The sequence below is a fragment of the Nematolebias whitei genome, chromosome 14, assembly GCF_014905685.2.
Source record: "Nematolebias whitei isolate Nwh7 chromosome 14, NemWhi1, whole genome shotgun sequence".
Lineage (NCBI taxonomy): Eukaryota > Metazoa > Chordata > Actinopteri > Cyprinodontiformes > Rivulidae > Nematolebias > Nematolebias whitei.
This window is the reverse complement of record NC_056511.1, coordinates 9352745-9369408: the sequence shown is the minus strand read 5'-3', so window position 1 is coordinate 9369408 and position 16664 is coordinate 9352745. Positions and strand designations below refer to the sequence as shown.

Here is a 16664-nt window from a genome sequence, read left to right as displayed (position 1 = left end):
TGTAGGTCAAAACATTCCTGACGCCTCCTTACATCTCTATGCCGACGACGATACAATTGTTTATCGTCAAGCTAAAACAGCTACTAAGGTTTTCCAGCTTCTACAGTCTGCATTTGACATCATTCAGTCAGATTTGTCCCATCTCAAACTGGTCCTAAAGGGATGTTGTTTTCAAACAGAAAGTTGGTGCCAGCAGTCCTTCCTCCTATCTCATCCAGGCATGGTGTTCCTATTGAGTTTGTGGATTCTTACAAATACTTGAGCATTTTGGTTGGCACACATCTCTCCTTTAAACCACATGTCAAAAACTTGATAAAGAAGCTGAAATTAAAACTGGATTTATTCTTCAGAAATAGATCTTGTCTAACTCTGAATGCCAGGAAACACTTTGTAGCTGTTACTTTCATACCGGACATTGACTACGGTGACATTATTTACATGAATGACCCTGCCAGCACCTTGCAGATGTTGGATGCTGTCTGTCATGACGTGCTTCATAACTGGTTGTAACTATCTTACCCATCACTGCACTCTGGTCAGGTGGTCATCATTAACTTCACGCAGGCTCTCACACTGGTACATCTTCTTTTATAAATCCCTCCTTGGCCTGCTACCTTCTTATATCTCCTCCCACATGTCACGTGACGTCGTCAGTGCAGTTACAGCGTGCGCTCTCAGGCTATCATTACCTGCAGTGTCCCCTAAATGTGAACTGAACTCGGCAAAAAGGCTTTTTTCTACTCTGCTCCTGTTACAAGACATTGCGAAAAGATCACGATATCTTTAAGGGATTTTGGCAAGGTCAATAGAAAAGTCAAAGCAAATATGCTCTTGTCTTTGTAGTATTTTACCTTGTTTATAAGGCACCTTGATTTTATTGTTTATAACACTACTTTTATTGTTATTTTATTTGCATTTTATTGTTGTATTGTTTATTATTGTCTTTACCTTATCTGCTGTTTGTCTAGAACAGGTCTCTCTTGAAAATGAGTCCTCGTGACTCATTGTGACTAACCTGTATAAATAAAAGTTAAACGAATTGTTTAAACACCTGTTAAGATATTTTACTGGAACGCTTCATCCCAGTTATTTGAATATCCGATTCATCCCAAACAAAGAGTTCAGCTGTCTGTTTTTATTGTTTTGTTTTATAGAAAACCTGTTAATAGAGTCTTATAACACATCGTATACTAACTGTATACTTCCAATGAAATGCGCTGTAGAAATATAATTCTCAGATTAGCTTGAGTTTGTCAACCAGGAGCACTGAAGTTATTTATGAGAATTAAAAGGACTTAGGCTGCATAAAGATGGTGCGGTCAACAGACGCTCCTGTACAATAAAGAAGATGGGACGTCAGTTTAAGAAGTGCCTCTGTGTGACAACTTTACTGTGTTTGACTTTTAGTGCGGTCTGCAACGGCATTCAGAAACGAAATTGTGTAAATGAGTGAATGAAATGTATGATAGACAAAGATATTGAATTTTAGGACACTTTATTAAAATGTGAAGCTCAACTGTGTGAGTGGTCTTTTATTGTTTGTGTCTGGATGTTCTTTGTACAAATTCAGTGTCTGTCATTTAAAATAACATTTTAACAATTAATTCAAGTAGAAAATGAATTCATCTGAATCCTTTTATGTGTATTTGTTAGGAATCAACGTATTTTACACCGTTAAGACGTGAGTTTTGTGACTTGAAGGCTGCATCATCGTCACCAGCAACCAATGAAAGGGAGACTTGCGTTGCTTAGCAACAACTCAAACATTAAGTGTGCTCCTTCTCAGTCACCAAACTTGCTCCGATATATTGTTTTCTAATGACTTATTGAGATTAATTTTGTTGTCATTGCCTTCTTATTGTTCATGTGATGGCTGAAATTATCATGTGCAACCCTTTTGAGCTCTACAACCTCCTGAACCAGTTCCACCGTGTGTCGAGGCTGGCCGAGATCAACTATCTCTGGTTGGTTGGTAAGACTTGCAGTTACTGAACTGTAACTAGTTGTTGATGCTGACATCAACATAGATGCTGTTGGTTGCTCTGAGTTCATTCAACAGAACTTTGTGGGTAAAACGTTTGTATATCTCTCTTTTTTTAGATGCTCGTGAACTCCAAGACTACTACACAAGTCACATTGTAACAGCTAAATGCATGAAAATGGTATTTATATTATTACATATGTCTGCAATTTAGGTTAAGACTGATGGGTACGAGTAGACCAATTTAGCTATGATAAATGCTAAGAAAACAATATTGCATTGCACAAGCATGAATACTTTCACACACAGACTATTACTACCGTATTTTTCAAGGCGCATTCAAAATCCTTTAATTTTCTCAAAAATCGACAGTGAGCCTTATAATCCAGTACGCCTAATGTATTCATACTGGTTGTGCTCACTGACCTCGAATGGATTTTATGTGGTACAACTGAACAATGTTGAGTTATTGTGAAAAAGTTGAATAAAGTTTGACTTATATGACTTTTTATTCGCTTAATGCGCCTTATAGTCCAAAAAGTACGGCAACGGAGCACATTGCACCTCAAAGCATCCAGTTTCCCAAGGCTCACCTTGCTTACTGAAGGGGAAAAATAATATAATCTTAAAAATTATGCAGAAATATTGTATATTTAAGGAATGGAGGCAGTGTGTGTCATTTTAGATAAAGTTGGGGTTCAATACCTACAAAAGGAATTGCAATTCAAATTATTAGAAGTGGATGTGAATCAGTGGTGATGACATTCTCTTTGAGTTCCCGCACGCACAATTGGTGATGATGTACGTATTTTTACATAATCAAATCATAACATTAATGCAAACGTATGAGGTTTTTTTTTGTGTTTTTTTCCCAGGAGTCAGATGGAAAATGTATTTTTCCAGAAGATGTGGAGGCTGATAGTATGCAGCGCATTGTGGTCTATGACAGCAACACAAGCTGTTTATGGGAAAAAGGTATTTTTCTTTTAAAGTTGCAGTGTCTGAGGTCAACTAATATGTTACAATATATAGTTGTTGTTTTTTTACTTCTCCTGCGTGACTAATTTTGACTTTAGGTAGGGCTATGCACTGTGCCCAGGCTCTGGCTAAATTCAGCCTCTATCCAGTCCACATACTGAAAGGAGGCTTTCGGAGGTTCGCAGCTCTGTACCCATTTTTAATGACCAAGAAGATCCTTTACACCATCACAGTAAAGCACGGCAAACACACACTCTTATTCATGTACATAATTAATTCAAAAACAAGGTTCCTCATCCCTCTTTTGAAGAAGGTTGAACATAATTCAATCCTGTGATATGGATTAAAATATTCACAAAATTACAATCGGGTTTGTTTCTGTTCCAACCGCAGGAGCTTGAAAATGTTCCGATTTATCCCGTGGAAATTGTAGCTGGACTGTTATACATGGGCGACCAGAAGCAAAGCCAGGACACGGATATCCTCAAGGACCTAACAATCAGTGCCGTCGTCAACCTCTCCCATTTCACACAGAACGACTCCTTAGAGTAAGACAGGACCTGATAATTAATATATCTGAGATAATTTAAATGTCCTGCAAGTATATTTCTGTTTTTATGGAATATATTCTTTACAATGCAGGTCAGTAGTAGGGAACCAGACCATTCTTAACATTCCTGTGACTGACTCTGTGGAGTCTGATTTATATTCAAACTTCCAACCGATCTGCCGTTTCATCAGTGAGTATTGCCCTCACTTTATTCAACTTGTTGCAATAAAATGTAGTTTCTTCACAGAAACAAAAACCTGAAAATCTCGGGTAACGATGTAACGGTGAATTCTGTATTCTGTCAACGTGAACAACAAATACAATAAAAAGTAGGGAGGGCAAACAAACTAAGTAATTTGAGGGTACTTGGCACATTCCAAATCTAATATTTCATTAAATTCATAGTTCAATTTTAACACGTAAAGGAAAAAATATGAATAAAATACAAAAATTCTGTGAATTTTTGTGAAGGTCAGTTGAGTTTGTGTGCAGTTTCATAAAACAGATTATATATTGAAAGGTGTTTCTGGACAGACTATGTCATATTCAAAACTTTATGTGAGTTTTAATGCTTGTGCTGCTCTCTGAACATGAACTACTTGACCAATGTGTTTAACTTTTTCAAGCCTCATCACATTTTGATGCTACGTTCATATTACTAACAACAAAAATTGAACTTGAACTCAACAGTCAAAGTGTTTTAACAATAACAAGGTTAAATGTCATGTTAGAATAAGGTTTTATTGAGCTTTATTGATTGCTTTTACTTTGTCTTTCCTAGATACTTTTTAGATATTGTCACTTGTACATGTTCAAGGTGAACAGCTTCTAATTTTGTCTCATATTTTCAGATTCACACATCAGAGTTAGATCTCGTGTCCTGATAGTTTCCAGGCAGGGCAGAAGCCGCAGTAGCGCTGTGGCCATCGCTTTCCTCATGCAGCACTTTAAATACTCACTGGAGGCAAGTGTGATTCACTACGTTTACTCACAAATTATTAGTTTTTTTTTAAACTGTTATTAAGCTCTTAAAGTTATCGTTCTAAATCAGAATATCATCCTATTCTAATTGTTGTCATCATCCATCCATCCATCCATTATCTTTACCCGTTTATTCCATTTTGGGTCACGGGGGTCGCTGGTGCCCATGTCCAGCAATCACTGTGCGAGGGGCAGGGTACACCCTGGACAGGTCGCAAGTCCATCACAGGGCCACACAGAGACAAACAACCATTCACACTCACACCTAGGGACAATTTAGAGTTACCAATCAGCCTAACATGCATGTTTTTGGTCTGTGGGAGGAAACCAGAGTACCCGGAGAAAACCCACGCATGCACGGAGAGAACATGCAAACTCCACCCAGAAAGGCCCCTGGACCGGGGTTTGAACCAGGGACCTGTTCGCTGAGAGGCAGCAGCTCTACCAGTTGCGCCACCGTGCTGCTTGTTGTCATCTTTCTTTGTTGAAATCAGGCCTCTCTTGTAAATGAGTCCTCGAGGCTCAATGGGATTTACGTGTCTAAATAAAGGTTAAAAATTATATGCCAGCCACACTGTGAGAAGTACATTCCTACTTATAGTTTAGAATAGAAAAGCTTCAATTAAAAAATAAAAATTCTAATGTAGATCAATGCTGTGTTTTGCTAAAAAGGAAAAAAGAAACTTAACTATATAAAACACAAAACAAAGCATAGCTAAATTGATGGAAAAATTAGCCAACACAAAACTCAAAGATCATATTTACTGTCTAAAGACATGAAAGAATAGTTATCTCCTCAAATGATTTATTTAGGCATACATGTGTTTTTACAAGTGGTAGTGAAACGTGACTTTTATTTAATTTTTTTTTTCAGGAGGCCTGGAGATACATGCTCAAATGTAAATCCTCCATGAGGCCAAACACCGGGTTTCTGCAGCAGCTTTCTGACTGGGAGCTTCACATCACAGGAGTGAAACAGGCAGATTTGTCCAAAACTCCATTTAATTAATAGAAACAACAAATGGGTGATGCTGCTAAATTGCTCGATGAAGTTTGAATAAAAATATTAAAATATACATTTGTTAGTTTTTGTGTAGAAATGGTATACAGCTTTAATAAAATCGAGAAATAATTTTTGGTCTATTTTATATGTTAACTCTATGAAAGTAAGTTCTAACAGTGATACAGTTTCAACTAAACTCTATATTTATTTGTTTATTTCGAACATACACTAAAGGCTCAGGACAAAATGTGTTCGGGAAGGAGCAGGAAGAAGCAAACAGCTTATCTAGTGTAATGTACATGTTAATTACAAAATAAAATTATTTGATTCTAGACTAGAAACGTAAATTAAAGATTAGGAGTAGCTGTTATGTGTTTTGGTGGGTAAAATTAATTTAAAACCTGTTGGTCCTGATTGGCTAAAACAAGATCACGTATTTCAAGCGTAAAATTTGATTGGACATCTTCCAAACATGACGCAATAATGTTAGAAAGGAAAAACGGAATACAACTTTCAAAATAAAGTTATACACACTTAGTTCATATAAAAGAGACCCGTTCTTTCTTTTCCTGAGTATAAAAATGGCAGCCGAAGTAGTTTTTTACACCATTTTTTTTAAATAAAATGTTTAGTAAAGCTGTTTATAGTTGAGGAATAACATTCAAACTAGACATCCGTTTAATTAGTTTTTATTTTGAAGGCAATAAGCAGGAAAAGTGTTTCCTGTTGATAGCCTCGAATTTTGACACTAACGGCGCTACAACTATTGCACAGACAGAGCGGGGTTCTGGTTCTCAACTCGGCAAGGTTTCCAAACGTGACAGCAGAAATGTTCAGTCCAACGAATTTATCCGAATGCCTGCGGGAGTGGGACGATTTAGAGAAAGACTACCAACAAATTCAGGTAAACTGATTAGCTTCTCTTGTTGGTGGAGAGCAATGCTCCCGTCATTAGCCGCTGTAAGCTAACAGCTGTGGGAAAACAATGGACAGTGGTGCCGCCCTCACTTATTTACCAGCTACTGATTATTGACATGTGTAGGCTAAGTGATAAATAAAAGAAGATAAACGAAAACGTCAATAATGTGTGAAGAATACACAGTAACTGTAATTTAATTCAGAAATATTCGTTCAAGAATTGCCAAAACACTAAATTTTGGAAGCTAATTGGCTCATTCCGTGCCTTTTTATATTTTATATATTTTTATATTTTAGTCATACAGCAAACATTTCATAGGGACACACTGTTCTGTTCACTGCATTACATGCATCCACAGTTATAATGTAAAATAAAAATAGCTCCAAGCTGATTTTAAAGAAAAATGTGGCAATTAAGCATTTGCTAAACTAATTCAATACCATCGTTTGTGTACTTTCTACCTTGTATATATTTATTATTTTCAAGTTTGAATATTTGCGCAACACCGTTTTCTTTAATTCGTTCTTGTTTCTGTTTTTTGCCCCCAGGACACCCATCGTCTGTACAAGCATAAGCTTGAAGAAGTGACCAAACTCCAAAACAGCTGCTCTGGTGCTATTGCACGACAGAGGAAGAAACTGAAAGAGCTTACCTCTTCGCTAAAAGAGCAAGTACCGCTAATGGGTTTTGTTCAGGATTATGTCTGCTTCTGATTTGCATCGTTTCATGGTGCTTGAGTGAGCGTTTAGGTAAACTTATAGTCCGTCAGATCCTTTGCAGGTTGGCGAGTTGGAAAATAATGAGGATGCATGACACTCTTTGAACGGTGAAATTAAATCAAGGCAAATGAAGTTTGTAAATGTTGATGATTACGTATAGATGTGGCGTGCAAACATGTCAAATTGTTCCCACGTATAGATGCAAAGAAAACAATCCAACGTTCAAACTAAGCCCAGAGCAGCTGAACTCCATCACTGAAATTGAAGAATCCGTTAAAGACAAAACAAATGCTTTCTCCGAGATGGAAGCTTTTCTGCCAAAGAAGAACGGGTATGAATCTGTTCCATGTTGTGATTTAATGTCCCTATAATTTCAACATTACTTTTTAATGATGCCTCCTCCTGTTTAGGTTATACCTCACTCTTGTTCTTGGAAACGTCAATGTAACACTCCTGAACAAACAGGCGAAGTAAGTCATGTTGACGCTTGCATTCCCGCAGATAGAAGTTACTCATCAGAGTGCAGATTTACTCCCACAATATTAACAACCCTCTCTATTTGTTTTTTTTTTTTAACAAAGGTTTGCTTACAAAGATGAATATGAGAAGTTTAAACTGGTCCTCACTGTCATCCTCTTCGTGTTTTCTTTCACGTGTGGCTTTTTGTTCAGCTACAGGTAATGTTTCCCAGCGCTTCGTTTATGTTGGCGGAGTGAAAGTTGTCGATATTTTAAATGCAGCTGATACACATGACTTTGCTTTCCAAACTGCTTTTAAATATAAATGTGCCAACATTTTGTAAAGCATTGGATAGCATTTAAAATCTGCGTTGTAACGATGGAACATTCCGCTCGGCATTTCTGCTGTTGTTTCAGAGTCCTGGACGCTCTGTTCAACTTCCTGTTGGTGTGGTATTACTGCACACTCACCATCAGGGAAAGTATCCTCATAAACAACGGCTCAAGGTCTGTGACATTGACGGTTTTATTTCTTAATTGTGCACAAATTTCATTTGCTTACCTTGCGCAGCTTCAGAACTTGATCTGAATTTTATGAACTATAAACTGTTGAAATCTTGCACCCTGTAATGCGAGTGTGCCATTCCAGGATTAAAGGTTGGTGGGTTTTCCACCACTATGTGTCAACCTTCCTGTCTGGAGTCATGCTCACTTGGTGAGGCATGTTTTTACTTTTACACACTTTCCAGCTGGTAATGATTATAAGTACACACTCGCCGTCTGTTTTTTATTCTGCAGCATGTGCTGACCTGACTTTGTTATTGTTTGCAGGCCTGACGGCGCTCTCTACCAAATGTTCAGAAACCAGTTTCTATCCTACAATCTCTACCAAAGTAAGATGTTTACTCTGTTTTCTAACTCTGCCCTGCAGCTGAAATGGTTCAATGTGATTTTATCACTGAGCGATTTGACTTTTGTCCCTTTTAGCATGAAGCAACATGAGCTTGTGACCCCTCATCTTAAAATATGGCAGTGTGAGCATGAATTGTGCTGCTGAACAGAGATTTTTGTCCCATTTTGAAAACATTGAGTTGCAGGATAATTGCTACCTTGAAAATTTAAATCATAATTTTAACATTTTTGAGGATATAAAAGTAAAAGTATTTAGAAATGTATAGTCAAAAAAACAATATACTATGAAAGTTAGTTTATACTGGTGTAATCAAGTTTACATCAATCAATTTTCAGTAAAATTATTAATTTCTTATCAGTGTACTCGTCTTTATGGAAGACTAGATCCTCATCTGAGAAATCCTAATTAAATTTGAAAACTGTAAAAGTATAAAAAGTTGTCGTTGATACATTTGAGAAGTCGTGTTTTCACAGTAGAAAAAGCAGTTTTTTTTACGTTTAATCTTTTTTTATTTATGACTAAAATCACTCTGCGACTGTACCATTCGTCCCACAAATTAGTAAAAGTGATGTGTATGTTAGCCAGCGGTGAAATGATGCATGCACTTTTGTTTTTTTTTCCTCCTCATTTCTGTGTTTGTAGACTTTGTTCAGTTCCTTCAGTACTACTATCAGAGTGGCTGCTTGTACAGACTCAGAGCTCTGGGAGAAAGACACAACATGGATCTGACCGTCGGTGAGCAGTTCGGTGTTTGCATTGTTCAGATCAAGAAACGAGCCATTTCAGATAGTTGTTTAAAGAACCGTCTCACTGACAAAAGTTTTGTGACTTTGAAGCATACAGCATTGTTTTTATATGGACTTGGCCACTTTAAAGTTCAGCTTTTCTTTATTAGGCACCTGTAAAAGATGCTACTTTATGCTCTCATTACTAAAAACAAAAATAATCTGGATGACACTGTGGTGACATTGCACGCTGTATGTTTTTAAGAAACGCATGTAATGCATGTACTGTAATAAATGTTTAAATGCAACAATTCTGAAAAAGTTGGGACAGATGTAGAGAGTTGCAGATCTTATCAACCTGAGAATCTACACAAGCTCATAAACCCACATTTTCATGTTGACTGTTTAGGGGATCGAACTGGCGACATGCTCGTCTTCTCTAACCTCTGCGCCACCACTCCCTCTTACAGTAGAATATAGTAAACATATTAATTTGAAACTAAGGAAATCCTACTTTTTTGTTGTTGTTGTTTTTAAGAATTAGGTCATTTTTAAAATGTTATGTCAGTAACATCTTATGAAAAATGGAGATGGTGCCATGTTTACCAGTGTGAAGCATCCCCTCTGTAAATGTCTGTGTAAGTTGTCCATGCCAGAGGCATTAATGCACCCCCATACCATCAGAAAGGCAGGCTAAAAAGATCAGATAAAACTTTATTGATCCCGCAGGAAATTGTTTTGCCAGAGTTGGCACATACACACGATATAAAAAATAACAGAGAATTTAAAAATACCAGCAAAGTTCTAAAACGGGTCAGGTGCAGACAGAAACATTAAACTTTTATTAATCCTGCACCACAATAAACACTTTAATGATTCAAGTGTTTATTGTGGTGCAGGATCAATTGTTATTGTCCTGTGTGTAGAAAAGGGGGAGGAGTTGAAAAGTTTGACAGCCACAGGGAGGAAGGAGTTCCTGTGGAGCAGAAAGGACTGATAACAGGCCAGAGGGTCCTTCTCCTCTGTGGTTCAGAGGATGTGGCGTCTGTTCTTTAAAAAGAAGTTTCAGTTTGAGTCGTCTGACCACACAACAGTTTCCCACTTGGCCTCAGTCCATTTTAAACGAGTTTTGGCCCAGAAACGGCTGAATGGTGTTCACATGTCTTAAGTTCATCAACATTTAATTTAATTTCATCAACATCATTAATTTTATCTTTACTATGTTCCACTGGAATTAAAATTTTGGTTTACTGGATTTTCCGCTGTACACGTCACACCGCCGCGTGAGTCGCATCAGTCTAAATATGTCTAATGAAGCGAAGAAGAAAAAACGTAAATACGTCGCTTTGCCGTATACGTCACATCTGTTGTGTGTCACCGCCGACAACCTAGAAACGTGGGCCGTTGTTGTGCCAGAAATCGATGGGCTGACAAATGGCGGCCATGGGAGCGTGCACGGGAGGACTTAAACAAGAATTTAACAAGATTAACACTTAAAAACAATTGTTTGTTTGCTCGAAATTATAATAAAGGTGTGTCTCAGTCTAACTTTTCCTTAATAAAAGCACTTTGACAGTAAAATCAGCTGCATTTCAAAAGCCGATTCACAGCCGCAGGAGCGTGCACGGGAGGACTCGCTGTGCATTTCTTCGAAATTTAACAAGATAAGCACCAAAAAACTATTATTTGTTGGCTCAAAGTTATAATAAAGGTGTGTCTCAGTCTAACGTTTCCTTAATAAACGCACTGTAATGGTAAAACCGGCTGCATTTCAAAAGCATTCGGTGCTCCGGGAACGTGCAGAGGGAGGAAATGAGGAAGGAGGAATGCTGCACATCTTTTCAAAACTTAACAAGATAAGCACCTAAAACAATTATTGTTTGCTCAACATTATAGTAAAGGTGTGTCTCAGTTGAATTTTTACTTAATAAATGCACTTCAATGGTCAAATCAGCTGCATTTCGCCGAGACGGTGCAGATGTTTGCTCCAGGCGAGCTGGTCGAAGGTGGCAGGCTTTGGAAAACCGATTGTGTCATTAGAATCAGAATCAGTTTATTATCGCCATGTCAACGAACGAGGTTCACAAACTAGGAATTTGCTTCGACATAAGGTGCGAATAGTAATAAAGTAAAATAAAGTAAAAATAAAGTAAAAATGAGAACATTACATAAGACTTGTGTACACCCACAAATAAAGTAAAATTAAAAACACAACATAAACATGTGTACACCCATACAATAGAAAACAATAAAAAAGCTTAGAGTGGCTACATTAATAGCCACTTTTACCTATTACATGACACAACAGTTTGCCATTCTACTCAGTGCCATCTAGCGTCTGAAAATGGTGATGTTCAATATTTTCAGTCAATGAATGAGAACGATCATATCTCAGCTTTGGTTTATAAACATGGGAAAAATCCATAAATGCGTCGTTTGGGCGTATAAGTTTCAGGGCATGAAAATTATGCAACAACAAAAAAAAGACTTATAGGCCGAAAAATACGTTAATTTGCAAATCCTACCTTTCTGCTTTCATTTCCAGTTCACAGAGCATCCCAACTTGTTCAGAATCAGGGTTGTTTTAGAATTACCGTCTTGTTGAGATGTAAAATGTTTAAATTTTAGTTTCACTGTAATGTTGTAATGGTGGCTTTCTTTTAAATCCTGGTGTTTAGAGGGATTCCAGTCCTGGATGTGGAGAGGCCTGACCTTTCTACTCCCTTTCCTGTTCTTTGGTCACGTATGTAGCATTTAAATCTTATTAATGGTCATTTTATTTTATTAAAAGATTAGACATTTATGTTAAATAATATAAGTTTTGATAACGGTTTTAAGAATACAAAATGAGAAAAGTTGTCTTTTTTTTGGGGGGGGGGGGCATTTTTTGACTTTGTTGTAGTTCTGGCAGCTTTACAACAGCATAACCCTCTTCAAGATGTTCCAGCTTCCAGAGTGTAAAGAGTGGCAGGTGAGTTCCCTTAAAAATGAATCATCTTGTTAGTGACCTGTACATTTGTCAGCCAAAATGTTTTGTTTGTTTTCAAATAGGCCATTTTATTTTGGTTGAATAGCCTAGAATTAATGTTTAAATGTCTTCCTCCTTTCTCGTTCTGATTGATGTTTGTGTAACCGTAAGAACCACACTGCACATGTGCAAACATTTCAGTCACAGACGCTGCTGCTTGGTGCTTCCTGCCTGCAGGAACGACTTCCTAAGTCTTGTCAAAGTGAACTGACACAATAAATCTTTGTTTGCTGCAATCTGTTTCCCGTTAAAAATCCTTTGTGTCTTTTAATTTTGCCGTCTAGGTTTTGATGTGTGGCTGCTCATACATGGTGCTCTTTATGGGGAACTTGTTCACCACGCTGAGAGTGGTTTACCAGAAATACAAGAACAACCAGGACAAGTCCAAAAGCGTGTGAGACTGGAGTAATGAGCAAGCCAGATCACCAAAAATGCCTCATTTACAAAATGTTTTTGTCGTGTTTTCAGTCCTTGTGGACCATTTACCTGCACTGCAACGTTTATCAAAGTCCTTCTGATTTCAAGTCCCTGTTATGTCATAATTATGTGAACAATCGTAAGAATGATTATTATATTGATTGTTGGAAAAAACAGGTACTTCATGCCTATCTTTTTTTTATATCTGTATTTTTATTTTGTCTGTTTAAAAAGTGAAAACTTGGATGTGTTACTGATTAAAGACCAAGTTACTGAAATCATGTTTAAGATTGTAATTTGTAGCACAGAAACGTTCGCCTTGAAGAAAGTGCTCTGCTGAATAAAACACTGCTCTGAACTGTGTCCAGTTTCAAAATGACTTATTTAACCAGCACTGATGGGAACTTTCACTGCTCCGATTTAAATATATTTTGACGTGCTCTATTGTGGAGGTGAACCAAGCAGGTTTTACCTGTTGTCATTGATTGTTTATACATCTTGCTCCAACATTCACCCATCATCTTCCGCTTGTTCCGAAGTCGGGTCTCGGGTGCAGCAGCTTGAGCAGGGAGGCCCAGACATCTTTTTCCACAGCCACCTCTTCTGGGAGGACCCCAAGGTGTTCCCAGGCCAATCAAGAGACATAGTCTCTCCAGTGTGTCCTGGGTCTTCCCCGGGGTCTCCTCCCAGTTGGACATGCCCGAAACACCTCCTAAGGGAGGCGTCCTTACCATAGGTGAGGGGGATGTAGGCCGACCGGTAAACGGAGAGTTTTGCCTTACAGCTCAGCTCCCTCTTCACCACAACGGACCGATACAGCGTCTGCAATACTGCAGACGATGCACCAATCAGTGAATCTTATGCTCCATTCTTCCTCACTCGTGAATAAAACCCCAAAATGTTTGAACTCTTCCACTTGAGGCAGAACCTCACCCTCGACCCTAAGAGAGCGATCCACCCTTTTCCAACTGAGGACCACGGCCTCATATTTGGAGGTGCTGGTTCTCATCCCAGCCGCTTCACACTCCGCTGCAAACCGCTCCAGTGAGAGCTGAAGATCCCGGCACGATGACGCCAACAGGACCGCATCACATCTTGCTCCAACGTGTGTCTAATCAAAGCCATAGAAACACAAAATCACCAATTTTACAAGGATCGCACGGTTGGAAACAGGAGTGCCACTGTTGTAATTCATAAACTGTCCACAAGGTGGCAGCATTCTACCAGAGTGGCTACAACTCAAAGGCGCAGGTCTTTACACGTGCAAACACTGATTCATCCAAAAAAAAAAATTTTTTTTATAAATGTTTTCTAAATAATAATAATATAAACTAAAGTTGAAGACTGGTTTATGATACTTTTGTGCTCCTTTTGTCAAACAGATGACCTAGTTTGATGCTTTCACAACATCCTGCTGCAGAGATTTAAAGAAGTGCTGGACTGAAGGGATCTGAACAAATGCTGCAGTTTCCAGATGGCAACGATGAAGCTAGAATAGAAGGACACACCTTCCAACTACAGGTAACTCAGGTCTGAGTCAACTGGACTGTTATGTTCATCCATTATTTCAAGATGTTGAGGTTGACTTTCAGCTACAAACTAAATTTTAGCTCAGTGTTTGAGAGCTGTAGCCATTTCTGTATGTTTTTATGTCAGTTGGCTGTTGCTGCCATCTTGAATGTGGCTTACTTTTGCAAGTTAATTAGTTTTTGATGCCCATCCAGTGATTATTTTTATCGGGTTTCAGGAAAACTTATCCAGTGAGATATTTTGTTAACAGACACGGCCAAACATGGGCCCCATCATCAAAGTAAAACTACACACAAGAACTACGGTGAAAGAAGGACATAAAGAAAAAGAAAAAAGGGGTTTATGATTTAATCATGGCAGAGCTGCAAAGCAGAACACAAGACGTGAAGAATGAGAGGAAATTTGCTCAGAAGATCAGAAGGAACAATACCTGAAAAATTTAAACCAGGTTCAGTCTCGTTTTATTACAGTAGGACCCCCCCCCCCCCCCCACACACACACACACACACACACACACACACACACTCCTGCACAAAAGTGCTAGATGATGCTGGAGGGCCGGTGAGGACTGAGGAGGAGGAGGGCTGGGTGCACCTCTTTCATCTTCCTCATTAAAGCCGGAGCAGTGGGGGCCGTCAAGTATGAGCCCAGGGACATGGGAAGTGGGGGGACCGAGTCTGAGCCTCCCATCAGGAGGTGGAGGAGGAAGAAGGAGGGAGGGAGGAAGCAGCCAAAGCAAGTAGACAGTCGGCCATGTCAAACCTTCACCTTCAACTTAACCCTCCTCCCTCGGAGGCCCAGCTACCTCTTATCTGTGCACACCTTTTCTCCCGCCTGGGAACGACTCGGGTGGGAGTGGGGGGGGGCCTCTATGGTTGAGTAGGTTTGAAACACACAATCTTTGTATCATAGAAGTGGGTATGAAAGAGGAGAGCAGATGTGACGAGCCTCCATGTGGGACAGGGTGATTACCGGAGAGGCAGCGAGGAGAAGTAGCTCGTAAAAAAACGAGTTGATTCTGAAGGAAACCGCTGAACCTGCAGCAAACAGGCACCGAAACGCTCTGACAAGTTCGACTAGACACGTTTTCTTATTGTCAGCACTGAAACAGAAAGTGATGGTGCTAGACGGGATACTTAGCAGCCATTTTGGGAGGTACTATGTATATCACGTTGTACCGATTGCACGTCAAAGCCGTTAACGCCGTGCCACAATGTGTTAAAAGGCACAGAAATGTCCTTATTTTTCCTTAAATAAATCATGTGTATTGTGAAAACAGGTCTGCAGTGAGTCTCACACCAAACTCGGTCAAGTGTTAGTGGGGACGAAAGGCTGACCCAGTATGTTACCACTAAGATAAAATGATCAAGTGCTGGAATCATTATAACCAGATAATTGCTTATTAAGTAATTTGCATGTCTATTTACTGTATTTTTTGGCCTAAAAGTCGTGTTTTTTGCATAATTTGCATGTTCTGCGACTTATTTATGTATTTGTCCCATATCTATAAAGCATTTTTTGGCTGAGATATGACCGTTTTCATTCATTCATTCTGACTGAAAATACTGAACACTACCATTTTCAGCAATATATAGCACTCGAGGTGTGTGGCATGCTGTTGTGTCATGTAATAGGTAAACGTGGCTATTAATGACTCAATCGGCTTGCCATATTCTCCTACCTTTGTCCAGCTCGCCTGGAGCAACTGTCAAATCAGCTTCATTTCGCTGCGCCGCCCTGGCAAAATGCAGCTGATTTGACCATTGCAGTGCATTTATTAAGTAAAAGTTCAACTGAGACGCACCTTTGCTATAACGTCGAGCAAACAAATAATTGTTTTAACTGCTTATCTTGGTATATTTCGAAGAAATGCACAGCGAGTCGCCCTCTGCGCGTTTCTGTTTCCGCGTATCGGCTTTTGAAAATGCATCTGATTTGACCGTCAGTGCATTTATTAAGGAAAAGTTGGGCTGAGACACACATTTACTATAGTTTCGAGCAAACAAATAATTGTTTTTAAGTGTTAATTTTGTTCAATTCTTGTTAAAGTCCTCCTGCGCACGCTTACGCGGCCGCCATTTGACAGCCAATTATTGGCACAACATTTCCAGGTTGTCAACGGTGACGTGTAATAGATGCAACTTATATGGTGAAGTGACGTATTTATGGGTTTGTCCACTTTATTCGACATATTTGGACTGATGCGACTTATTAGGCGGAAAATACGGTAGATTGGCAACCTGTGGCTCCGCAGTGTCTCTTTGCAGCTTTGACCAAATCACATAGAGATGATTATTTAAATTATCACCAAAGAAAAGCTATTTTTGTCATTTACCTATTACCCAGTAATTTAATTTATGTTACAAAACGTGTCCAACAGATTGATTGAGTCTAGCTAATAGTTTGTTAGCTTCCCCAATAATCAAACTTTGATATCTCTCGCTGACATCCACCAGTCATTT

At 38.8% G+C, this 16664-nt stretch overlaps 2 protein-coding genes across 2 annotated transcripts; both read left to right on the top strand.

Annotated features, from left to right (window-relative positions):
• Positions 1-1869: 1869 nt before the first annotated feature.
• styxl1 (serine/threonine/tyrosine interacting-like 1) lies at positions 1870-5499 on the top strand. Its single transcript, XM_037688247.1, has 8 exons — positions 1870-1972; positions 2101-2162; positions 2857-2956; positions 3058-3191; positions 3353-3507; positions 3602-3699; positions 4361-4473; positions 5365-5499. The coding sequence occupies exons 1-8, from the start codon at positions 1870-1872 to the stop codon at positions 5497-5499; spliced, it is 900 nt and encodes a 299-aa protein (XP_037544175.1).
• Positions 5500-6269: 770 nt separating this feature from the next.
• On the top strand, positions 6270-12801 carry LOC119419904 (ion channel TACAN). The gene is made up of 12 exons (XM_037687271.1): positions 6270-6397; positions 6961-7079; positions 7331-7462; positions 7542-7601; positions 7713-7808; positions 8007-8096; positions 8239-8304; positions 8421-8482; positions 9145-9237; positions 11906-11970; positions 12130-12198; positions 12540-12801. Exons 1-12 carry the CDS (start codon positions 6323-6325, stop codon positions 12651-12653), a joined length of 1041 nt encoding a protein of 346 aa, XP_037543199.1. The 5' UTR covers positions 6270-6322; the 3' UTR covers positions 12654-12801.
• Positions 12802-16664: the final 3863 nt, after the last annotated feature.

Excerpts from the sequence above, each read along its gene's own strand:
- styxl1 (XM_037688247.1), top strand. The coding sequence starts at position 1,870 with ATGGCTGAAATTATCATGTGCAACCCTTTTGAGCTCTACAACCTCCTG. Across the intron at positions 3,192-3,352 it reads AGATCCTTTACACCATCACA|GAGCTTGAAAATGTTCCGAT; the intron begins GTAAAGCACGGC and ends TTCCAACCGCAG. Across the intron at positions 3,700-4,360 it reads ACCGATCTGCCGTTTCATCA|ATTCACACATCAGAGTTAGA; the intron begins GTGAGTATTGCC and ends TCATATTTTCAG.
- LOC119419904 (XM_037687271.1), top strand. The coding sequence starts at position 6,323 with ATGTTCAGTCCAACGAATTTATCCGAATGCCTGCGGGAGTGGGACGAT. Across the intron at positions 8,097-8,238 it reads CTCATAAACAACGGCTCAAG|GATTAAAGGTTGGTGGGTTT; the intron begins GTCTGTGACATT and ends GTGCCATTCCAG. Across the intron at positions 11,971-12,129 it reads CTTTCCTGTTCTTTGGTCAC|TTCTGGCAGCTTTACAACAG; the intron begins GTATGTAGCATT and ends ACTTTGTTGTAG.